The sequence below is a fragment of the Podarcis melisellensis genome, assembly GCF_964234715.1.
Source record: "Podarcis melisellensis genome assembly, chromosome: 17".
In the NCBI taxonomy this organism is placed as follows: domain Eukaryota; kingdom Metazoa; phylum Chordata; class Lepidosauria; order Squamata; family Lacertidae; genus Podarcis; species Podarcis melisellensis.
This window is the reverse complement of record NC_138534.1, coordinates 41,587,297-41,612,296: the sequence shown is the minus strand read 5'-3', so window position 1 is coordinate 41,612,296 and position 25,000 is coordinate 41,587,297. Positions and strand designations below refer to the sequence as shown.

Genomic DNA, 25,000 nt, shown 5'->3' with positions numbered 1-25,000 from the left:
TTCCCACACCCTTTCCTTTTTCATGCCTAAGTAGGCTTATGCGTGAAATATATGGGTGATAATAAATTCACAAAATCTGACACTAAGGAACGAAGCACAGCTCATACAGAGAAATATCAGTGGGTCTGATTTACTTCAGATGAACTGAAAGATTAGGAATCTAAAACCAGCACCCATCGTTTCTATTGCTATGCAAGACAGAATAAAGTGGCGGGCTGGGAAGGGGAAGTGGTTGGCCATTGCACAGCTAACCAGGAGGTATGTTTTCCCGTTTCTTCTTTGTGTGAAACTTTCTAGCTCTTAGAAATATGCAGGCTTCCCTTATGCAGACCCCCTGCAACCTTAGTGCTCACAGCACCAAAAGGTGGTAGCATCGAACTGTTAGGTGTCACAGCCGAAAGTGAGGAAACTTTGCCATCATACAACTAACTTAAAGGAATGCTATTTTCATTCTTTCTGAAGCACATTCCAAAGAATCCTATGATGCCGCATATATATCTATATCTGGAAGGGACCGCAAAGGTCATCCAGCCCAGCCCACTGCAAGGCAGGAATATGCAGAACCACCACCCACCTTGGTTGTGCTGTCACTGTAGCCCTATGAAAGGGCACTTTCAAAGCACTTCAAACTGCAGCTGCAAATTGCGCCATGAAGCACACCTTCCCCTTTTCCTGACTTGGAGCAGAGGAGGTGCTGCTTATAGTCTCCCCAGGAGCATTTCAAGTCATGCCTGAAGGCTTCAGGGGGATTTGCACAACTGCTAAGAACATATAACACTATTTCTCAGTCTTCTTTCTGAAGCCCTTTTCCAAAGAATGATGATGGGATATAAACCTCTGGGAGGGAACAAAGGGTCACAGAACCAAACCCGCTGCATCGCAGGAACATGCAGGAGTCCCTTACAGGAAACAATCCTGCAACCTTGGTTGTGCAACAAATGTTCTCTTAAATGGCACAGCTCTCCTGCAGCTGCAAGTTCAGCCATGAAAGCAACATGGCCATCCACTATTCTGGTCTGTAAACAAAGGAAGTGCTGCTTACATCCTCCATGGTAACATTTCAACAATCAGGGGGAGACCCTGACAGCTAAGCCTAACCGCATGCCTCACCCTGAACCCATCCCTAACAATGACGCTAGACTTACTTCTGACCTTTGTCAAAGGTAAAGGGACATCTGACCATTAGGTCCAGTAGTGTGCACTCTGGGGTTGCACAGTGCACCTCACTTTGTTAACAGGACACATAAGAGGCTTCTGGTGAACCAGAGCGGCGCATAAACTTTCAAAATGCTAGGTTGGCAGGGGCAGGGACCGAGCAATGAGAGCTCACCCCTTTGCAGGGATTTAAAACGCCAACCTTATGAATGGAAAGTCCTAGACTTTGTGGTTTAACCCACAAGGCCACCCGCATCCCTATCTTCTGACATTTTACCCTCTAGTTAAAAACTACTTTCCATGACTGCCTGGCTAAAATTAGGAATTTCATTAGGGAAGCCATCTCATAAAGAGATTTCCCCCCCCCCAGCTGTAGCCTTAGCACATGGGCAAGTGTGCGTAGGAGGGCATCGCAAAACAAAACTGTATTCCTGACCCAGGGCTTAGGGGAATTAGGGTTGGGGAATAAAGACTATAAATTTTTTGGAAGCCTGTTTATTCTGACAGTCGTGTTGGTGAAGGAAACTGCAGTCTGATCCTGGTGCAAGCGCACTGCTTCAGGAAATAGGGGTCCCATCGCAATGCTCACCCCCTCAAACCCAGAGGATCCCAAGACAATTTGGCTCCTACCGTTCTCCGTATGGGCGCTCCTCTTCCAGGCAGGCGATGAAGGTGGGATGAAGGCGATGTCTGTCATGATTAGGGACAGAAGACAGATTAGGGGGGAGAAGGCAGAGCGTTCTCTTCCTCTCTTCCCTTCTGCCTGGAAGTGTGCACAGGGAAGCCCACTCAGTTCAGGAATCCTCATTCTCCCCCCCCCCCTCCATTTACTGTACATAAGTAGACTTGTGCCCAAAACATATGGGTGATAATAGATTGACAGAATCTGACATTAAAGAATGAAGCACAGAGCATTTATCAGTGGGTCCGATTTCTTTCAGATGAACTGAAAGAGTAGAAGTATAAAAGAGGCACACCGTTTGTACTGCATTTTTTATTCCACAAACTTCTGTTTCTTTCTGAAGCACATTCCCAAGAATCCTATGATGCTGCATATATATACCTAAATCTGGAAGGGACCCCAAAGGTCATCCAGCCCAGCCCACTCCAAGGCAGAAATATGCAGGAGAATATCCACCAGCCTTGGTTGTGCCGTCAGTGTTGTCCTATGAAAAGGCACTTTTCAGGCACTTTAAACTGCAGCTGCAAGTTGCGCCATGAAGCACCCCTTGCCATCCATCCCCTTTTCCTGACTGGGAGCGGAGGAGGTGCTGCTTACAGTGTCCCCAGGAGCATTTCAACAGTCAGGAGGAGGCCTGAAGCCTTCAGGGGGGGGGGGGGGAATTTTCCATCTGCTAAGAACATTTATGCCTCCAGAAAAGGAAACCACCATGTGCCTGCTCTAAGCGAACGCTCATAAGTGTGTAAAGTACTTATCTTTAGAACGCCTCTCAACATAACAAACTGCTGCAAATTTCCAAAACACATACATCCGTGCCAGTATTTCTCAATGTAAATGATTCAACTGGCTTTTTGGTTTTGGCGCCTGTTGCAGGGGCTCAGCCCACTTAGTCTCCTGCCATTGGGGCTCCCATCCTATATGCATAGCAGGTGAAAGTCTTAAATCTTTGCAGATTTAATTTTTAAGGGCTGACACGCACAAACACCCCCCAAAACAGCATTAAGAGATTAGTAAATGCTAAGGTTTCAATATCTGGAGAACATGGGAAAGTGCAATCTCCCTGACAATCTAGGAATAGAGACTGTTCTCTGAGAGGCTGCCAGGGTTACGGGTGTGAGGAGAGGAAGAGAGACTTTTCAAACAGCTGTTTGAGCTGAAATCCACCTTTGGAGAAGGCAGGCTGCACCTCTGGGAAGGACCAGGCCTTGTGGAAATGTGGGGACTGTGCAGTCTTACCAATATAGAGAGATAGCTAGGTATTTCCCGCCGTTCCCTTGGCTCCTTGCGGCTAAGAAGCTTTTCCAGTGGATGGAAGTGGACTTAGGCAGATGTAGCATTCAATATAAAGGAATAAAGCAGAGCCCATGCAGGCAACCCATCCTTTCCCACTGCTGCCTTGCCTCTTTTTCTTCTCTTTCCTTGCGCTGCTGCGCTGCTGGGCGAATCAGGTGTTTGGTTGAAGGAGCTGTTTGGGACTTGCCTCAAAAGATCCCCTTTCCCCCTCTCGCCCCACAAGGCAGCAGGAGGCCTCCAGCACTGGCATCTTTGGGGCATTTCAAAAGATTCCCTCCTCTCCCTCCCTCCGTCAGGCAAAACTTCCCCCTTCCTTCTCCTCCCCCTTTTTGGGAGCGGGAATTCAACAGGCCCCATAGAGACCTGAGAAATAACGGGGGGGGGGCAGATTTTTTTTCCACAAGAACTGAAATATGGTTCCGTGTAAAAGCAGGCACAGGATCCACCACGCTCAAATCAATGTGCAAAGAATAAGGTAGCTTACAGGAAGTAAGGCGACTTTCCCATCATTCAGGAACACTATTTCTCTTTCTTCTTTCTGAAGCCCTTTCAAACCTCTGGAAGGGACCCCAAGGGTCATCCAGTCCAACCCGCTGCATCACAGGAGTCCCTTATGGGGAACAATCCCGCAACCTTAGTGCCCTCTTAAATGGCACTTTAAAGGCTACTTCAGGGATCCCCACCTCTCCTGCAGCTGCAAGTTCAGCCATGAAGGCAACATGGCCATCCACTATTCTTGACTGGAAACAGAGGAAGTGCTGCTTACATCCTCCCTGGGAGCATTTCAACAGAGGGAGGCCCTGATCCTGATCCCTAACCCTAACCCCAAACCTCTCCCTAACCCAAACCCTAACAATGACCCAAACCCCTAGACTTACAAGAGCAGACTTACAACTTCTGACCTTTGTCAAAAGTAAAGTGACCCCTGACCATTAGGTCCAGTCATGGATGACTCTGGGGTTATGACCCTCATCTCGCATTACTGGCTGAGGGAGCTGGAATACAACTTCCGGGTCATGTGGCCAGAAGGACTAAGCCGCTTCTGGGAAACCAGAGCAGCGCACAGACGCCGTATACCTTCCCGCCAGAGCAGCACCTATTAATCTACTTACACTCTAACGTGCTTTCAAACTATGTTGGCAGGAGCAGAGACCCTACAATGGGAACACACCCCGTCATGGGGATTCAAACCACCGACCTTCTAATCAGCAAGTCCTAGGCTCTGTGGTTTAACCCACAGCTCTACCCGCATCCCATAACTTAAAGGAATGTTTCTTCTTTCTGAAGCACATTCCCAAAGAATCATATGATGGTGTATATGTCAACATCTGGAAGGGACCTCAAGGGTCATCCAGCCCAGCCCACTTCAAGGCAGGAATATGCAGAACATCCACCAGCCTTGGTTGTGATGTCAGTGTTGTCCTATGAAAGGGCACTTTTCAGGCACTTTAAACTGCAGCTGCAAGTTGCGCCATGAAGCGCCCCTTGCCATCCATCCCCTTTTCCTGACTGGGAGCGGAGGTGCTGCTTACAGTCTCCCCAGGAGCATTTCAACAGTCAGGAGGAGACCTGAAGCCTTTGGGGGGAGTGTACATCTGCTGAGAACATTTATACCTCCAGAAAAGGAAACAACCATGAGCCTGCTCTAAGGGAACGCTCACAAGTGTATCAAACTGCTGCAAATTTCCAAAACGCATACATCTGTGCCAGTGTTTGTCAATGTATACAACTCAACTGGCTTTTGGTTTTAGCCCCTGTTGCAGAGGCTCAGCCCACTTAGTCTCCTGCCATTTGGGCTCCCAGCCTAGGTAAGTAGCAGGGGACAGTCTTAAATCTTTGCACAGTTGATTTTTAAGGGCTGACACACACAAGCAACCCCACCCAAACTGCATTAAGAGATTAGTAAATGCTAGAGTTTCAATATCTGGAGACATGGGAAAGTGCAATGTCCCTGACCATCGAAGAATAGACTGTTCTCTGAGAGGCTGCCAGGGTTACGGGTGTGAGGAGAGGAAGAGAGACTTTTCAAACAGCTGTTTGAGCTGAAATCCACCTTTGGAGAAGGCAGGCTGCACCTCTGGAAAGGACCAGGCCTTGTGGAAATGTGGGGACTGCGCAGTCTTACCGATTTAGAGAGATAGCTAGGTATTTCCCACCGTTCCCTTGGCTCCTTGCGGCTAAGAAGCTTTTCCGGTGGATGGAAGTGGACTTAGGCAGACATAGCATTCGACATTAAGGAATAAAGCAGAGCCCATACAGGCAACCCATCCATTCCCACTGCTGCCTTGCCTCTTTTTCTTCTCTTTATTTTCGCTGCCACGCTGCTGGGTGAATCAGGTGTTTGGTTGAAGGAGCTCCTTGGGACGTGTCTCAAAAGATCCCCTTTCCCTCTCGCCACTCTTCTCCCTCCCTTTGTCACGCAAAGCTGCCCCCTTCCTTCTCCTCCCCCTTTTTGGGCTCAGGAATTCAGCATGGCCCATAGAGACCCGAGAAATAACAGGAGGGGGGAAGATTTTTTGTAGAACTGAAAGAGGGGTCCATGTAAAAAGAGGCACCAAGCTCAAATTAATGTGCAAAGAATAAGGTAACTCACAGGAGGTGAGGCTACTTTCCCATCATACAAGTAAATTTAAGGAATGCTATTTCTGTTTCTTGCTTCTGAAGCCCTTTCCAAAGAATAATGATGGGATATAAACCTCTGGAAGGGACCCCAGGGGTCATACAGCCCAACCAGCTGCATCGCAGGAACATGCAGGAGTCCCTTACGGGGAACAATCCTGCAACCTTGGTTGTGCAGCAAAGATTTATAGGGTGCATTTATATCTAATATCTGGAAGGGACCTCAAGGGTCATCCAGCCCAGCCCACTGCAAGGCGGGAATATACAGGAGAAACACCACCAACCTTGGTTGTGCTGTCAGTCTTGCCCTATGAAATGGCACTTTTAAGGGAACTTAAACTGCAGCTGCAAGTTGCGCCATGAAGCACACCTCGCCATCCCCTTTTCCTGACTGGGAGCAGAGGAGGTGCTGCTTACAGTCTCCCCAGGAGCATTTCAACAGTCAGGAGGAGGCCTGAAGCCTTTGGGGGGAGTGTACATCTGCTGAGAACATTTATACCTCCAGAAAAGGAAACAACCATGAGCCTGCTCTAAGGGAACGCTCATAAGTGTATCAAACTGCTGCAAATTTCCAAAACGCATACACCCGTGCCAGTGTTTGTCAATGTATACAACTCAACTGGCTTTTGGTTTGGGCCCATTGCAGGGGCTCAGCCCACTTAGTCTCCTGCCATTGGGGCTCCCAGCCTAGGTGCATAGCGGGGGACAGTCTTAAATCTTTGCACAGTTGATTTTTAAGGGCTGACACACACAAACAACCCCACCCAAACTGCATTAAGAGATTAGTAAATGCTAGAGTTTCAATATCTGGAGACGTGGGAAAGTGCAATGTCCCTGACCATCGAGGAAGAGAGACTGTTCTCTGAGAGGCTGCCAGGGTTACAGGTGTGAGGAGAGGAAAAGAGACTTTTCAAACAGCTGTTTGAGCTGAAATCCACCTTTGGAGAAGGCAGGCTGCACCTCTGGAAAGGACCAGGCCTTGTGGAAATGTGGGGACTGCGCGGTCTTACCGATTTAGAGAGATAGCTAGGTATTTCCCACCGTTCCCTTGGCTCCTTGCGGCTAAGAAGCTTTTCTGGTGAATGGAAATGGACTTAGACAGATGTAGCATTCGATATAAAGGAATAAAGGAGAGACCATACAGGCAACCCGGATTTGCAACTGCTGCCTTGCCTCTTTTTCTTCTCTTTAGAACGCCTCTCAACATAACAAACTGCTGCACATTTCCAAAACGCATACATACTTGCCAGTATTTCTCAATGTAAATGATTCCACTGGCTTTTGGTTTTGGCGCCTGTTGCAGGGGCTCAGCCCACTTAGTCTCCTGCCATTGGGGCTCCCAGCCTAGGGGCATGGGGGGGACAGACTTAAATCTTTGCAGTTGATTTTTAAGGGCTGACACACACAAACATCCCCCCAAACTGTATTAAGACATTGTGAATTGCTAAGTTTTCCATTTTTGGACAGACCGTGGGAAAATGCAATCTCCCTGACCATCGAGGAATAGAGACTGTTAGCTGAGAGGTTTGCCAGGGTGTAAGGAGAGGAAGAGAGACTTTTCAAACAGCTGTTTGAGCAGAAATCCACCTTTGGAGAAGGCAGGCTACACTCCTAGAAAGGACCAGGCCTTGTGGAAGTGCGGGGACTGTGCGGTCTTACCGATTTAGAGAGATAGCTAGGTATTTCCCACTGCTCCCTTGGCTCCTTGCTGCTAAGAAGCTTTTCCGGTGGATGGCAGTGGACTTAGGAAGATGTAGCATTCGACATAAAGGAATAAAGCGCAGCCCATGGAGGCAACCCACCTTTTGCAACTGCATGGAGATGTCTGTTAGCTGCCTTGCCTCTTTTTCTTCTCTTTGCTTTGGCTGCCACGCTGCTGGGCGAATCAGAAGTTTGGTTAAAGGAGCTGTTTGTATCTTGTCTCAAAAGATCCCCTCTTCTCCCTCCCTCTGTCCGGCAAAACCTCCCGCTTCTGTCTCCCCCTTTTTGAGACCTGAGAAATAACAGTAGGGCAGACTTTTTCCACAAGAACTGAAAGAGGGGTCCGTGTAAAAACAGGCACAGGATCTGCCAAGCTCCAATTAACATGCAAGGAAAAATAAGGGAGCTCACAGGAAGTGAGGCGACTTTCCCATCATACAACTAACTTTAAGGAACCTTATTTCTTTCTTCTTTCTGAAGCCCTTTCCAAAGAATAATGATGGTATATAAACCTCTGGAAGGGCCCCAAGGGTCATGCAGTCTAACCTGCTGCATAGCAGGAACATGCAGGCGTCCCTTATGGGGAACAATCCCACAACCTTGGTTGTGCAGCAAAGGTTGTTCTCTTAAATGGCACACCTTTCCTGCAGCTGCAAGTTCAGCCAGGAAGGCAACATGGCCATCCACTATTCTTGACTGGAAACAGAGGGAGTGCTGCTTACATCCTCCCTGGGAACATTTCAACAGTCAGCGGGAGGCCCTGACCCCAAAGCCTAACCCAAGCTTCTCCTTAACTGAAACCCTAACAATGACCCAAACCCCAACCGCTAGACTTACAACAGCAGACTTACATCTTCTGAGCTTTGTCAAAGGTAAAGGTAAATAAACCCCTGACCATTAGGTCCAGTCGTGGCCGACTCTGGGGTTGTGGCGCTCATCTCGCTTTACTGGCCAATGGAGCCTGCGTACAGCTTCCGGATCATGTGGCCAGGAGGACTAAACCGCCTCTGGCGAACCAGAGCAGCACACGGAAACGCCGTTTACCTTCCTGCCTGAGCGGTACCTATTTATCTACTTGCACTTTGACGTGCTTTTGAACTGCTAGGTTGGCAGGAGCAGGGACTGAGCAACGGGAGCTCACCCCATCACAGGGATTCGAACCTCTGACCTTCTGATCGGCAAGTCCTAAGCTCTGTGGTTTAACCCACTGCGCCACCTGCATCCCCTAACTTAAAGGAATGTTTCTTCTTTCTAAAGCACATTCCAAAGAATCACATAATGCTCCATATGTATCTACATCTGGAAGGGACCCCAAAGGTCATCCAGCCCAGCCCACTGCAAGGCAGGAATATGCAGGAGAACCACCACCAGCCTTGTTTGTGCCGCCAGTGTTACCCTATGAAATGGCACTTTTAAGGCACTTTAAACGGCAGCTGCAAGTTGTGCCATGAAGCACCCCTTGCCATCCCCTTTTCCTGACTGGGAGCGGAGGAGGTGCTGCTTACAGTCTCCCCAGGAGCATTTCAACTGTCAGGAGGAGGCCTGAAGCCTTTGGGGGGATTGTTCATCTGCTAAGAACATTTATACCTCCAGAAAAGGAATTTACCCTGAGCCTGCTCTAAGGGAACGCTCATAAGTGTATAAAGTGGTTTTTCTTTAAAACACCCCTTTTAACATTACAAACTGCTGCAAATTTCCAAAACGCATACATACGTGCCAGTATTTATAAATGTAAATGATTCAACTGGCTTTTGGTTTTGGCCCGTTGCAGGGGCTCAGCCCACTTAGTGCAAGGAAGAATAAGGGAGCTCACAGGAAGTGAGGCAGGTTTCCCATCATACAAGTAACTTTAAGGAACGTTATTTCTCTTTCTTCTTTCTGAAGCCCTTTCTAAAGAATAATGATGGTATATAAACCTCTGGAAGGGCCCCAATACATCCGTGCCAGTATTTGTCAATGTAAATGATTCAACTGGCTTTTGGTTTTGGCCCCTGCTGCAGGGGCTCAGCCTACTTAAGTCTTGTGCATTGGGCCTCCCAGCCAGGGTGCATAGCAGGGGACAGTCTTAAATCTTTGCACCGTTGATTTTTAAGGGCTGACACAAACACACCCCAAAACTATATTAACTGATTACTAAATGCTAGGGTTTCGTTTTTTTGAACGACCGTGAGAAAATACAATCTCCCTGACCATCGAGGAATAGACTGTTCTCTGGGCGGGTTTGAGGATAGGAAAAAAAGACTTGTCAACCAGCTGTTTGAGCTGAAATCCACCTTTGGAGAAGGCAGGCTGCACCTCTGGAAAGGACCAGGCCTTGTGGAAATGTGGGGACTGCGCGGTCTTACCGATTTAGAGAGATAGCTAGGCATTTCCCACCGTTCCCTTGGCTCCTTGCTGCTAAGAAGCTTTTCCGGTGGATGGAATTGGACTTAGACAGATGTAGCATTCGATATAAAGGAATAAAGCAGAGCCCATACAGGCAACCCGGATTTGCAACTGCTGCCTTGCCTCTTTTTCTTCTCTTTCCTTTCTCTGCCACACTGCTGGGCGAATCAGGTGTTTGGTTAAAGGAGCTGTTTGGGACTTGTCTCAAAAGATCCCCTTTCCCCTCTCGTCCCACAAGGCAGCAACAAGAGAGCCCCTCTTCTCCCTCCCTCTGTATGGTGAAACTTCCCCTTCCTTCTCCACCTTTTTGGGAGCAGGAATTCGGCACAGCCCATACAGACCTGGGAAATAACAGGGGGGCGGATTTTTCCCAGAAGATCTGCAAGAGGGGTTTGTGTAAAAAGAGGCACAGGATCTGCCAAGCTCCAATGAATGTGCAGGGAAGAATAAGGGAGCTCACAGGAAGCGAGACGACTTTCCTGTGTTAGGGTGCAACTAACTTTAAGGAATGCTATTCTTTTTCTTCTTTCTGAAGCCCTTTCCAAAGAATAATGATGGAATATAAACCTCTGGAAGGGCCCCAAGGGTCATCCAGTCTAACCCGCAGCATCGCAGGAACATGCAGGAGTCCCTTACGGGGAACAATCCCGCAACCTTGGTTGTGCAGCAAATGTTGCGCTCTTAAATGGCACTTTGAAGGCTGCTTAATTATAGCTCAGGGATCCCCACCTCTCCTGCAGCTGCAAGTTCATCCATGAAGCCAACAGGCCATCCAATATTCTGAACTGCAAACAGAGGAGGGGCTGCTTACATCCTCCCTGGGAGCATGTCAACTGTCAGGGGGAGGCCCTTACCCCTACCCCAGCCCTAATAATGACCCAAAACCAAACCAATACACTTACAACAGCAGACTTACAACATCTGAGCTTTGTCAAAGGTAAAGGGACCCCTGACCATTAGGTCCAGTCGTTGCAGACTCTGGGGTTGTGGTGCTCATCTCGCGTTCTTGGTAGAGGGAGCCGGCATACAGCTTCCGGGTCATGTGGCCACCACAACTAAGCCGCTTCTGGCGAACCAGAGCAGCGCACGGAAACGCCATAGACCTCCCCGCCGGAGTGGTACCTATTAATCTACTTGCACTTTGACGTGCTTTCATACTGCTAGGTTGGCAGGAGCAGGCACCCTGCAAAGGGAGCTCACCCCGTCGTGGGGATTCAAACCACTGACCTTCTGATCGTCAAGTCCTAGGCTCTGTGGGTTAACCAACAGCGCCACCTACATCCCGTAACTTAAAGGAGTGTTTCCCCATGAAAGGACACTTTTAAAGCACTTTAAACTGCAGCTGCAAGTTGCGCCATGAAGCACCCCTTGCCATCCCCTTTTCCTGACTGGGAGCGGAGGAAGTGCTGCTTACAGTCTCCCCAGCAGCATTTCAACAGTCAGGAGGAGGCCTGAAGCCTTCGGGGGGGGGGGGGATTGTCCATCTGCTAAGAACATTTATACCTCCAGAAAAGGAAACCACCATGAGCCTGCTCTAAGGGAACGCTCATAAGTGTATGAAGTGTTTTTTCTTTAAAACACCTCTCTTAACATTACAAACTGCTGCAAATTTCCAAAACACATACATACGTGCCAGTATTTATCAATGTAAATGATTCAACGGGCTTTGTATTTTGGCCCCTTTTGCAGGGGCTCAGCCCACTTAGTCTCCTCCCATTGGGGCTCCCATCCTATATGCATAGCGGGGGACAGACTTAAATCTTTGCACAGTTGATTTTTAAGGGCTGACACACACAAACACCCACAAAACTGCATTAAGAGATTAGTAAATGCTAAGGTTTCCATTTTTTGAGCAACCGTGGGAAAGTGCAATCTCCCTGACCATCGAGGGATAGAGACTGTTCTCTGAGAGGCTGCCAGGGTTACGGGTGTGAGGAGAGGAAGAGAGACTTTTCAACCAGCTGTTTTAGCTGAAATCCACCTTTGGAGAAGGCAGGCTGCACTTCTGGAAAGGACCAGGCCTTGTGGAAGTGCGGGGACTGCGCGGTCTTACCGATTTAGAGAGATAGCTAGGTATTGCCCACCGTTTTGGGAACTTTTGCAACTCCATGGTGATGTCTGGGAGCTGCCTTGCCTCTTTTTCTTCTCTTTCCTTTGGCTGCCACACTGCTGGGTGAATCAGGTGTTTGGTTAAAGGAGCTAGCCGTTTGGATCTTGTGCCCAAAGATCCCCTTTGCCCGTCTCGCCCCACAAGGCAGCAGCAGGAGGGCCCTGGCACTGGAACCTGGTCTCAAAAGATTCCCTCTTCTCCCTCCCTCCGTCAGGCGAAGCTTCCCCTTCTCCTTCCCCTTTTTGGGAACAGGAATTCAGCACGCCCCATACAGCCTGATAAATAAGGGGGGGGGGGCGAATTATTCCAGAAGAACTGAAAGAGGGATCCATATAAAAACTGGCACAGGATCTGCCAAGCTCAAATTAATGTGCAAGGAAGAATAAGGGAGCTCAAAGAAAGCGAGGCGACTTTCCTGTTAGGCTGCAACTAACTTTAAGGAACGCTATTTCTTTTTCTGAAGCCCTTTCCAAAGAATAATGGTGGTATATAAACCTCTGGAAGGGACCCCAAGGGTCATCCAGTCCAACCCGCTGCATCACAGGAGTCCCTTATGGGGAACAATCCCGCAACCTTAGTACCCTCTTAAATGGCACTTTAAAGGCTACTTCAGGGATCCCCACCTCTCCTTCAGCTGCAAGTTCAGCCATGAAGGCAACATGGCCATCCACTATTATTGACTACATCCTCCCTGGGAGCATTTCAACAGTAAGCGGGAGACCCTGACCCCTAACCCCAAGCCTCTCCCTAACCCTGACCCTAATAATGACCCAAACCCCAACTGCTAGACTTACAACAGCAGACTTACAACTTCTGACCATTGTCAAAGGTAAAGGGACCCCTGACCATTAGGTCCAGTCATGGCCGACTCTGGGGTTGCAGCGCACATCTCACTTTATTGGCCCAGCTTCCGGGTCATGGGGCCAGCATGACTAAGCCGCTTCTGGCGAACCAGAGCAGAGCACGGAAACGCCATTTACCTTCCCGCCAGAGCGTTACCTACTTTCCTTCTTACACTTTGACGTGCTTTCGAAGTGCTAGGTGGCAGGAGCAGGGACTGAGCAACGGGAGCTCACCCCATTGCGGAGATTCGAACCACTGACCTTCTGACTGGCAAGTCCTAGGCTCTGTGGTTTAACCCACACCACCACCCATGTCCCTTCTTTCTGACCTTTGACCCCTAGTTAAAAACTAGACTTTCCATGACCTTCTTTACTCCAACCCCAAATTGTCCAGGTTGTTGTGCACCTGTCTAGAAGTACCAAACACCTCATAAAGAGATTTCTCTGCACCTGCGGCCTCAGGTGTGCATTGCAGTCCCAAAACAAAACTGTCTTTCTGACCCTGGGGTTAGGGGAATTAGGGGATTTAGGGTATAAAGACTATACTTTTTAGGAAGCCTGTTGGGAAGTGGTTGCCCATCATACAACTAACCGGGAGGTATGTTTCTGTGTTTCTTCATTGTGTGGCACATTCTAGCTCTTAGGAAGATGCAGGTGTCCCTTATGGAGATCCCCCTGCAACCTTAGTGCTCACAGTACCAAAAGGTGGCAGCATTTAACTGTTAGGTGTCACAGCCTAAAGTGAGGCAACTTTGCCATCGTAAAGGTAAAAGGACCCCTGACCATTAGGTCCAGTCGTGACCGACTCTGGGGTTGCGGCGCTCATCTCGCTTTACTGGCCTTGAGAACCGCCATTAACTTTCCTGCCAGAGCATTTGTCTACTTGAATTTTGATGTGCTGTCAAACTGCTAGGTTGGCAGGAGCAGGGACCCTGCAAAGGGAGCTCCCCCCGTCATAGGGATTCGAACCGCCAACCTTCTGATCGCCAAGTCCTAGGCTCTGTGGTTTAACCCACAGTGCCACCTGCGTCCCATAACTTAAAAGGAATTGTATTTCTGTTTCTTCTTTCTGAAGCACATTCCAAAGAGTCATATGATGCTGCATATATATCTATATCTGGAAGGGACCCCAAGGGTCATCCAGTCCAACCCGCTGCATCGCAGGAACATGCAGGAGTCCCTTATGGGGAACAATCCTACAACCTTGGGGTTGACTTTCCTGTGTTAGGCTGCAAGTAACGTTAAGGAATGCTATTCTATTTCTTATTTCTGAAGCCCTTTCCAAAGAATAATGATGGAATATAAACCTCTGGAAGGGACCCCAAGGGTCATCCAGTCCAACCCGCAGCATCGCAGGAACATGCAGGACTCCCTTACGGGGAACAATCCCGCAACCTTGGTTGTGCAGCAAATGTTTCCCTCTTAAATGGCACTTTAAAGGCTGCTTTAGCATAGTTCAGGGATTCCCACCTCTCCTGCAGCTGCAAGTTCAGCCAGGAAGCCAACATGGCCATCCACTATTCTGGACTGGAAACAGAGGAAGTGCTGCTTACATCCTCCCAGGGAGCATTTCAACAGTCAGCGGGAGGCCCTGATCCTGACCCCAAAGCCTAACACCGACCCTATCAATGACCTAAATCCCAACCCCTAGACTTACAACAGCAGACTTACAACTTCTGACCTTTGTCAAAAGTAAAGTGACCCCTGACCATTAGGTCCAGTCATGGCCGACTCTGGGGTTGCGGTGCGCATCTCAGTTTATTGGCCAGAGTACAGCTTCTGGGTCTTGTGCCCAGCATGACTAAGACACTTCTAGCAAACCAGAGCAGCGCACGGAAACCCCGTTTACCTTCCTGCCAGAGCGGTACCTATTTATCTACTTGCACGTGCTTTCAGGTTGCTAGGTTGGCAGGAGCAGGGACCCTGCAAAGGGAGCTGACCCCGTCGCACAGATTCGAACCGCCAACCTTCTGATCGGCAAGTCCTAGGCTCTGTGGTTTAACCCACAGCGCCACCCGTGTCCCTTCTTTCGGACCTTTAACCCATGTTAAAAACTAGACTTTCCGTGGCCTTCTTTACTCCAACCCCAAATTGTCCAGGTTCTTGTGCACCTGTCTAGAGGTACCATTTTCATTAGGGAAAACATCTCATAAAGAGATTTCTCTGCACCTGCGGCCTCAGGTGTGCATTGCAGGGCAGTCCCAAAACAAAAATTACTTCCTGACCCTGGGGTTAGGGGAATTAGGGCATTTGGGGTATAAAGACTATACTTTTTTGGAAGCCTGTTTATTGTGACTCGTTTCTACAGTTGTGTATGCACTGCACACTGGAGTTGGTGAAGAAAACCCTCAACCCTTCATACCCAGAAGATCCCTGGACAATTTGGCTCCTACCGTTCTCTGTATGGTGCTGCTCCTCTTCCGGGCAGGCGCTGAAGGTGGGACCTTGTCCGCCATAATCAGGGAGGGAAGACAGATTAGGGGGGAGAAGGTGGAGCGTTCTCTCCATCTCCCCCTTCTGCCCAGAAGTGTGTGCAGGGAAGCCCACTCAGTTCAGGAATCCTCATTTTCCCCCACCCTTTCCTTTTCCATGCCTAAGTAGGCTTATGCACGAAACATATGGGTGATAATAGATCCACAAAATCTGACATTAAGGAACAAAGCAAACCTGTGGGCCTGTTTTCTTTCAGATGAACTGAAAGAGTAGGAGTATAAAACAGGCACCCATCGTTCGTACTGCTATGCAAGACAGAATAAAGCAGGCTGGCAAGGGGAAGTTGTTCGCCATCATACAACTAACCAGGAGGTATGTTTTTCTGGTTCTTTTTTATGTGACACTTTGCAGCTCTTAGGAATATGCAGGCGTCCCTTATGGAGATCCCCCTGCAACCTTGGTGCTCATAGTATCAAAAGGTGGTAGCATTTCATAGAATCATAGAGTTGGAAGAGACCACAAGGGCCATCGAGTCCAACCCCCTGCCAACTGTTAGGTGTCACAGCCTAAATGAGGCAATATTCTCATCATACAACTAACTTAAAGGAATGCTATTTCTGATTCTTCTTTCTGAAGCACATTCCAAAGACTCCTATGATGCTGCATTTATATCTATATCTGGAAGGGACCCCAAAGGTCATCCAGCCCAGCCCACTGCAAGGCGGGAATATGCAGGAGAACATCCACCAGCCTTGCTTGTGCTGTCAGCGTTGCCCTATGAAATGGCACTTTTCAGGCACTTTAAACTGCAGCTGCAAGTTGCGCCATGAAGCACCCCTTGCCATCCCCTTTTCCTGACTGGGAGCGGAGGAGGTGCTGCTTACAGTCTCCCCAGGAGCATTTCAACAGTCAGGAGGAGGCCTGAAGCCTTCGGGGGGATTGTACATCTGCTAAGAACATTTATGCCTCCAGAAAAGGAAACAACCATGAGCCTGCTCTAAGGGAACGCTCATAAGTGTATAAAGTGGTTTTCTTTAGAACACCTCTCTTAGAATTACAAACTGCTGCAAATTTCCAAAACGCATACATACGTGCCAGTATTTCTCGATGTAAATAACTCAACTGGCTTTTGGTTTTGGCGCCTGTTGCAGGGGCTCAGCCCACTTAGTCTCCTGCCATTGGGGCTCCCAGCCTAGGTGCATAGCGTGGGACAGTCTTAAATATTTGCACCGTTGATTTTTAAGGGCTGACACACACAACCACCCCCAGACTGTATTCTGAAGCACTTTCCAAAGAATCATGTGATGGTGGGTGAGTATATATCGGGAAGGGACCCCAAGGGTCATCCAGTCCAACCTGCTACAAGGCAGGAACCCACCCTTCTGTAGCTGCAAGTTCGTTTCCGCCAGGAAGCCCCCCTTGCCATCCCCTTTTGTCCTGCCTGAAGTTCTCGGGCTGATTGCAGATATGCTAACCTCCAGGCAAAGGAAAAACCATGAGCCTACTCTTAAGACTCAAACATGTAGGAAGTGCTTTTCGTTAGAGCACCTCTCTTAACATTGCAAGCTGATGCAAGTGTCCCAAACTGGGGTGAAGTTGCTGGTTTGTAAATATTAAATATTCCTACTTTATTGATCTGAATTACTCAAACGGCTTTTAGTGCTGCCCACTAAAGCAGGGGCTGATCCCCATTTCTTCTGCTCCTGTTCAATTCAGAGTATCTGCTCAAAAAATCAAGCAGAAAGCAATGGAGGGTTGCCCTTCAGCCTGGGGTCTTCTAGACCCAAACTGGGTTTTGGATGCTCCGTTAGACAAACCAGCCAGCTCTGCCTCTCTAATTCACTGGGCTTGCTTGCAAATAAATTCTCTTTTTTAATTTATGCCTCTTCCAAAACATTTATCTTAAGATTTAAAGTGCAAGTGTACCACTTTTGGATCTCTGGTTGGATTGTGGATAAATCGATAAATGAAAAATCGGTGCCTTGAGTAATTCCGTGGTTAAAGCAATGGTTCATCTGAATAAATTAAGTTTCCAACCCATTGCTTTGTCACCTTTTGGTAGCCTAACAAGAACAGGAGAAAGGAGACATACTTCACCAGCATGGGAGAAGCCAGGAGGCTCTAGCCTACCCCAATCAAATAAATAAAATTATTTTACTATATTTTTACTGTACTGTACTGTGGTGGTTTCGGGAGAAGAGGCCAAGCCCCACTTGGGTGGGTGTAATATATCAGGAGTGGGTTTTTTAAAAAAAAGTTCTTATATGTTATATGTTAATAGGTATTTCTATTTTTTCCCTTTTACCTTCATGTCTTTTCCTCCACCTCCTCTTCTCCCTTCATCACGAGAAGTTTCCTCCTTCTCATCCTCCTTTTCAGAACAGGAATTCAGCAGAGCAGACATAAGAAATATCAATAATGTCAATCATTTTCACAAGAAGGGAAAGAGGGCTCCACGTCAAAGCAAACATATATGTCTAGCCCAGATTCCAATGGAAGAAAGATTCAAGTGGGAAAAGGCCTCCCTTCCCTAGGAGCCATCATAGGGACTAACTGGAAGAAATGTGTTTTTCTTCTTTATTTCTTCTTGCTTATTCTTGTTTCTTCTTTCTGAAGCACATAATGGTGCATCTAGCTGGAAGGGACCCCAAGGGTCATCCAGTCCAACCCGCCGCAAGGCAGGAATCTGCGAAGGAGCCACAAAGGTTCATTAAATAATAATAATAATATTAACAATAAGTGGAGGAATTGGGATCTGGAAGAATTAGCTGATTACAAAAGCACCGCTTCAAGCAGTTTCCAAGACATTCAAGGCGGCCTGAGGGGGAAAGCAATGGAGATCTGCACTTTATTTTATATAAAGAATAAATTATTCTCATTAGCACAGCCAGTTCCTCTGGAGTTGCTTCTCCCCCAATTCCAATATATAAAAATACTATCCTGTTAAGGCTTAGGGGGGAAGAGGTCGTGTCCCCTTGGGGGGCTGTGATTTGTAATAATAATTATAATAATAATATTTATAATAATAATTTAAACATTTAATGATATCCACAATGTATTACTATTTCCCAGCCACCAACAGAATATTTTTTAAACCTACAAAACATCACACACTACCAACTTCCCTCACCCTTTTATAATAATAATAATAAAATTAATGATAATAATGTATTACTCTTTCCCAGACACCTAGAGTATTTTAAAAAACGATAAAACGACAATTTTCCCTCACCCTTTTATAAGAATACCCATTATAATACTGATAACTATTTGAAAATGAAGGATAATCCTCATTTCTTCCCCAACAGAATATGAAATAATTCGACAGAAGGTGATATATGACAAACTTCCCTCAGCATTTTCTAATAATAATAAGAATATTCTTATTATTCTTATTACTCTTCTTATTATTATTAAAGCAGCAATGGTGCTAATCCTCTCTTATTCTTTCCCGCCCGCTCCCGAGGCGACCTACCTCACGCGCTTCCCTCGAGAAAATGGCGAAGGAGACGCTGAGGAGAACACGCGCCCAAGGCACGGCCCCGCCCATATCCCGACCTGGGATTGGCCCAAAGGCCGACCTATCGCCGCCGAGTTTACTGCTGCGGCTGCTGCGCAAGTGCGTCAAAGGAGGGGGTTCCTAGGGCGGCCATTTTGGACGAGGCCAACAAGACTGGAATGAGGGGGCAGAAGACGCGCCACCGCCGCCATGTCGGTTGAGGGTCGTCGTCGGCGATAGGTGGGCCTTTGGGCCAATCCCAGGGCGGTGGGCGGGGCCAGCCCTTTCCCGCTCTTTCTCCTCCCAGCTGCTTCTCCTCAGCTCCTTTCCCACGCCCGGGACGCCAAGGTAGTTTTGGCGCGTTTTTAATACAATAAAGGATTATTAGCAGTACTTTTAAAATTATTTTTATTTTTATTATTAGAAAAGGCTTGGTGAAGTTTGCAATATAGTATGTTTTGTCGCGCTTTTAATATTGTGTTCGGAGTGGCTGGGGAAGGGGAATAAATGGGGATTATCCTTCATTTTTAAATTCTTCTCATTATTATAATGGTTATTCTTATAAAACTTATAAAAGTTTGTAGTATATTATGTTTTATCGTGTTTTTAAATACTATGTTGGTGGCTGGGGAAGAGTATTAAATTATGATTATCATTAACTGTTAAATTATTATTATTATTATTATTATTATTATTATTATAAATCACACTCACCCAAGTGGAACACGGCCTCTTCCCCCCTAAGCCTTAACAGTATATTATTTTTATTGAGGGAGAAGCAACTCCAGAGGAATTGGCTTTGATGATTATTATTATTATTATTATTATTATTATTATTATTATTAAAAAAGTGCAGATCTCCATTGCTTTCCCTCTCAGGTCGCCTTTAAAACTGTATTGAAAACTGTACCTGAACAGTGTATTGTTCAGATGAAGCACTGCTTGGTTTTGTAACCAGCTAATTCCTCCAGATCCCAATTCCTCCACTTATTATTATTATTATTATTATTATTATTATTATTATTATTATTATTAAATGAACCCTTGTGGTTCCTGCCTTGCGGCAGGTTGGACTGGATGACCCTTGGGGTCCCTTCCAGCTAGATGCACCATAATGATAATAATAATAACAATAGTAATAATAATAAATTATATGATTCTTGGGAAAGGGCTTCAGAAAGGAGAAACAGGGGGGAAAGCACATTTCTTCCACTTAGTCGTCTGCTGGCTCCTTTCCCACTTGATTCTTTCTTCCACTGCAATCTGGGCTGGACATATTCTATGTCTGCTTGGACTTGGACCCCTCTTTCCCTTCTTGTGAAAATAATGGACATTACTGATATTTCTTAGGTCTGAATTCCTGCTCTGAAAAGGAGGAGGAAGAAGCTTCGCCTGACGAAGGGAGAAGAGGAGGTGGAGGAAAAGTCATGAAGGTAAAAGGGGGGGGGATAGAAATATACATCTAATACTTAAGAACATTTTTAAACCACCCAAGTCCTGATATATCACACGGACCCCCCCTAACCAGCACAGTACAGTACAATAAAAATACAGTAAAGTGTTTTTATTTATTTGATTGGCACCTCCTGGCTTCCCCATTGTCTCCTTTTTCCTGTTCTTGTTAGGCTGTCTAAAGGTGACAAAGCAATGTGTGGAAAACTTAATTTCTTCAGATGAACCATTGCTTTAACCAGGTACCATATTTTTCTGAGACGGCCAGGCTAATCTCGATAGCCTTAAGAGCTGGAAACTTGCATGACCTGTTGATTTAAAGACGAAAACATGCACACACGGGAAAGAAATCCTCCCAGGTTCCTGGACACAACCCACGCTTGATATTCACACAGGTTCCATGGGTGGCATTGGCAACTGGAGGGGCAGCATGGTGAAAGAGCAAGTCCTGGTTTCAAGCTGAAGATCAGCTCTTTCGTGGTGGCCTCAAACAACCCTTTGGCTGCATTCCCTCTCCCTTAATTCAGGATGCTAATTCAGGATGTGCCTGCCCTTTCCCCTGAGCTGTAAAAGCACCTTCAAGAGGGTGATGGGAGGTGACACAGTCGTCTTCCAGATGTGCAAAGAACCACCGTCGCCACACTAAACGGAAGAGCAAGCCTCACGCCCAGATCTGTAGCATAAATGGGAAGCTGCCTTATATGGAGTCGGACCCACTACTCCATCTAGCTTAGTAATTTCAACACTGACTGGCAGCAGTTTGCCAGAGTTTCGAGCCTGGAGAAGCCAGGGATTGAGCATGTGCTGTTCTGCAGGCAAAGCCACTGAGGTTACAGTTGTTCCCTTTAAAAACAAACTAAGATTGTAGCCCTATCTACCTCTGCTCCAATGTAAATCAGAGCCAGGGTACACAATATCCGTTTGGGGCATCTAAAACTATGAAAATGGGCTTATAGATCTTGAGTTTCTGACACTGCTCAACCGCATACTTCATCAAATGTGGGTGCCAAACAAATGAACTTTGTGGTTAACCCTGAAGCCTGTCTCTTTCTCTAGAAGGCGTCCGGTGGGCGTTTGCGCTGCCTCCCTTGGGGCTTGGCTGGTCCTGGAGTCTTGCAGTTGCTCTGGCCATATCTCCAGATCATCCTTAAAACAGCCTGGAGAGATCTCCTGTAAGTCCCACTTCCTCTGGCAGTAGTGATGTTTATTTTCCTATCTATGTCTATTCCAGTATTGGCCACACGGGGCGCTGTTTATTTTCCTATTGAAGTCTATTCCAGTAATGGCCACACGAGGGCACTGTTTATTTTCCTATTGAGGTCTATTCCAGTATTGGCCACACGAGGGCACTGTTTATTTTCCTATTGAGGTCTATTCCAGTAATGGCCACACGAGGGCACTGTTTATTTTCCTATCGATGTCTTTTCCAGTAATGGCCACAGCCTTAACAGTATACTATTTTTATTTATCGGAATTGGGGCGGGGAAGCTCCCCTTGGCTACAGCAACACCAGAGTAACTGGCGGTGATGATGATAATAATAATAGTTAATTTATTATTTATATAAAATAAAGTGCAAATCTCCATTGCTTTCCCCCTCAGGCCGCCCTTAATGTATTGGAAACTGTACCTGAACAATGTATTGCGCAGATGAAGCACTGCTTTAAGCAGTTGTTTTGTAACCAGCTAATTCCTCAAGATCCCAATTCCTCCACTTTTTATTAAATGCAGTCTCCTTGTGGTTCCTTCGCAGATTCCTGCCTTGCAGCGGGTTGGACTGGATGACCCTTGGGGTCCCTTCCAGCTAGTTGCACCATTATATGATTCTTGGGAAAGGGCTTCAGAAAGGAGAAACAGGGGGGAAAGCACATTTCCTTTCCCACTTGATTCTTTCTTCCACTGCAATCTGGGCTGGAAATATTATAGATCTGCTTGGACGTGGACCCCTCTTTCCCTTCTTGGGAAAATAATTGACATTATTGATATTTCTTAGGTCTGAATTACTGCTCTGAAAAGGAGGAGGAGGAGGAAGATTCGCCTGATGAAGGGAGAAGAGGAGGTGGAGGAAAACTCAGCTGCAGGGATAAAGGTAAAAGGGAAAAAATAGAAATAGAAATTGACATCTAACACTTAAGAACATTTTTAAGCAACCCCAGTCCTGATATATCACACCGACCCCCCCCCCCTAAGCAGCACAGTACAGTACAGTAAAAATACAGTAAAGTATTGTTATTTATTTGATTGGGGTAGGACAAAACCTTCTGGCTTCCCCCATGTTGGTGAGGTCTCCTTTTTTCTTTTCTAAGGGTGACTAACAATTTGTTGAAAACTTAATTTCTTCAGATTAACCAGGTAATTGATTCTTCCACCTATCGATTTATCCACATAATCCAAGCGGAGATTAATTAGCATCCCAAAGTTGTACACTTGCACGTTACATCTTAAGATAAATGTTTTGGAAGAGGCCTAAATTAAAAAAGAGAATTTATTTCCAAGCAAATACTTGAATGCCCAGTGAATTAGAGAGGCAGGGAGCTGGCTGGTTTGTCTAATGGAGCTTCCAAAACCCGGTTTGGGTCTAGAAGACCCCAACCTGAAGGGCAACCCTCCATTGCTTTCTGTTTGATTTTTTTGAGCAGATACTCTGAACTGAACATCACAAGAAGAAATGGGGACCAGCCCCTGCTGTAGTGGCCAGCACTAGAAGCCATTTGAGTAATTCAGATCAATAAAGTAGGAGTAGTTAATATTTACAAACCAGCAACTTCACCCCAGTTTGGGACACTTGCAGCAGAGAGGTGCTCTCAAGAAAAGCACTTTCCACATTGATGAGCCTTCAGAGCAGGCACATGGTTTTCCCTTTGCCTGGAGGGAGAAATGTTGTCAGCAGATGTGCAGTCACCCCGAGAACCTCAGCCAGCCAAAGGGGATGGCAAGGGGGACTGAACTGGCAGCTGCAGGAGAAGGGTGGATCCCTCAGTGGATCCCTAAATCGCCTTCCAAAGGCCATTGAAGAGGGCAGCGTCCAGCTGGGCTGGGGACACAAAGGGGGTGAGGTGGCCAATTCCTGCCTGGTAGCAGGTTGGACTGGATGACCCTTGGGGTCCCTTCCTGATATATAAAGAAGAAAGGGAAAGAGCCTTCCTTGAAGGGAGGTGTGGTTGTCGGCAGGCAGAGGGGAGCAAGGCCAGCTGGCTAGAACCAGCAGGATCGTCTCCTTCCAGCCGTCCCACTGCCCCATCTGCCTCTGCTCTGATGTAAATCAGCGACCCAGGGCACATATGAGTATGGGACATCTAATACTATGAAAATGGGCTTATATATCTTGAGTTTCTGACTGCTCAGCCGCATACTCAATCAAATGCGGATGCCAGACAAATGAACTGAAGCCTGTCTTTTTCTCTAGAAGGCGTCTGAAGGGTGTTTGCACTGCCTCCCTTGGTTTTGGGGCTTGGCTGGTCCTGGAGGATTGCAGTTGCTCTGGCCCTTTCTCCGGGTCATCTTTCAAACAGCCTAGAGAGATCTCCTGTAAGTCCCACTTCCTCTTGCCGTATTACCGGTAATTGCCACACGGGGCCACTGTTTATTTTTCAATAGATGTCTTTTCCAGCCTACTAAATCTAAGACAAATATATTGGGAACAGGGAGAAAGACCCCTGAAATGCAGAGATGGGACCCCCAGAGGCATCTAGACTGACCCCTGAAATGGGAAGCTGCCTTATATGGAATCGGACCCACTACTCCATCTAGCTTAGTAATTTCAACACTGACTGGCAGCAGTTTGCCAGAGTTTCGAGCCTGGAGAAGCCGGGGATTGAGCATGTGCTGTTCTGCAGGCAAAGCCACTGAGGTTACAGCTGTTCCCTTTAAAAACAAACTAAGATTGTAGTCCTATCTACCTCTGCTCCAACGTAAATCAGAGCCAGGGCACACAATATCCGTTTGGGGCATCTAAAACTATGAAAATGGGCTTATAGATCTTGAGTTTCTGACACTGCTCAACCGCATACTTCATCAAATGTGGGTGCCAAAAAATTGAACTTTGTGGTTAACCCTGAAGCCTGTCTCTTTCTCTAGAAGGCGTCCGATGGGCGTTTGCGCTGCCTCCCTTGGTCCTCTCGGCCTGATGTGTTTTGGGGCTTGGCTGGTCCTGGAGTCTTGCAGTTGCTCTGGCCATATCACCGGATCATCCTTAAAACAGCCTGGAGAGATCTCCTGTAAGTCCCACTTCCTCTGGCAGTAGTGATGTTTATTTTCCTATTGATGTCTATTCCAGTATTGGCCACACGAGGTCACTGTTTATTTTCCTATTGAGGTCTTTTCCAGTAATGGCCACACGAGGGCACTGTTTATTTTCCTATTGAGGTCTTTTCCAGTACTGGCCACACGAGGTTACTGTTTATTTTCCTATTGAGGTCTATTCCAGTACTGGCCACACAAGGTTACTGTTTATTTTCCTATTGAGGTCTATTCCAGTAATGGCCACACGAGGTTACTGTTTATTTTCCTATTGAGGTCTATTCCAGTACTGGCCACACGAGGTCACTGTTTATTTTCCTATTGAGGTCTATTCCAGTATTGGCCACACGAGGGCGCTGTTTATTTTCCTATTGAGGTCTATTCCAGTATTGGCCACACGGGGTCACTGTTTATTTTCCTATCTATGTCTATGTCTAACCCTATATCTATGTCTAACCCTAACCAGGCCCCTCAGGCACTGTTGGGACACCTCCCAGAAGGGATTTTATTTTGGGGGGGGGGTCCCTCCAGCCTTCCTTCTCCGCAGGGACCACAAGAGGTATCCAGTCTGACCCCTGAAATGCAGAGAGG

The 25,000-nt window shown here is 47.0% G+C and overlaps 1 protein-coding gene and 3 long non-coding RNA genes across 15 annotated transcripts in view; 3 read left to right on the top strand and 1 right to left on the bottom strand.

Annotated features, from left to right (window-relative positions):
* Positions 1-4,805: 4,805 nt before the first annotated feature.
* The window catches only part of LOC309360243 (uncharacterized protein), a 41,100-nt gene continuing 20,905 nt past the window's right edge, over positions 4,806-25,000 (bottom strand). The window contains exons 1-4 of one of the 10 annotated variants that reach the window (XR_014163971.1): positions 17,526-17,642; positions 9,796-10,023; positions 7,548-7,625; positions 4,806-5,451 (exon numbers count right to left, since the gene is read on the bottom strand). Coding sequence is in view for 1 of the 10 variants with exons in the window: in XM_081894901.1 (XP_081751027.1) it covers positions 5,308-5,451; positions 7,552-7,625 (218 nt within the window). In the remaining 9 variants the exon portion in view is untranslated. Of the gene's footprint in view, positions 5,485-6,759; positions 6,899-7,547; positions 7,626-9,795; positions 10,024-17,525; positions 17,944-25,000 lie in introns of those variants that run through there. The other 9 variants (XR_014163972.1, XR_014163973.1, XR_014163974.1 and 6 more) reach the window with 9 other exon arrangements.
* The window catches only part of LOC309360383, a 32,371-nt gene continuing 14,569 nt past the window's right edge, over positions 7,199-25,000 (top strand). Inside the window, exons 1-2 of the long non-coding RNA XR_014164081.1 lie at positions 7,199-7,285; positions 9,682-10,063. This is a non-coding gene — a long non-coding RNA (uncharacterized lncRNA). The remainder of the gene's footprint in view (positions 7,286-9,681; positions 10,064-25,000) is intronic.
* Positions 12,043-13,964, top strand: LOC309360454. Its single transcript, XR_014164165.1, has 2 exons — positions 12,043-12,460; positions 13,922-13,964. It is a non-coding gene; the product is annotated as an uncharacterized lncRNA (long non-coding RNA).
* The window catches only part of LOC309360344, a 6,937-nt gene continuing 1,712 nt past the window's right edge, over positions 19,776-25,000 (top strand). The window contains exons 1-3 of one of the 3 annotated variants that reach the window (XR_014164016.1): positions 19,776-20,152; positions 22,164-22,259; positions 24,248-24,387. This is a non-coding gene — a long non-coding RNA (uncharacterized lncRNA). The remainder of the gene's footprint in view (positions 20,153-22,163; positions 22,260-24,247; positions 24,388-25,000) is intronic. The other 2 variants (XR_014164017.1, XR_014164018.1) reach the window with 2 other exon arrangements.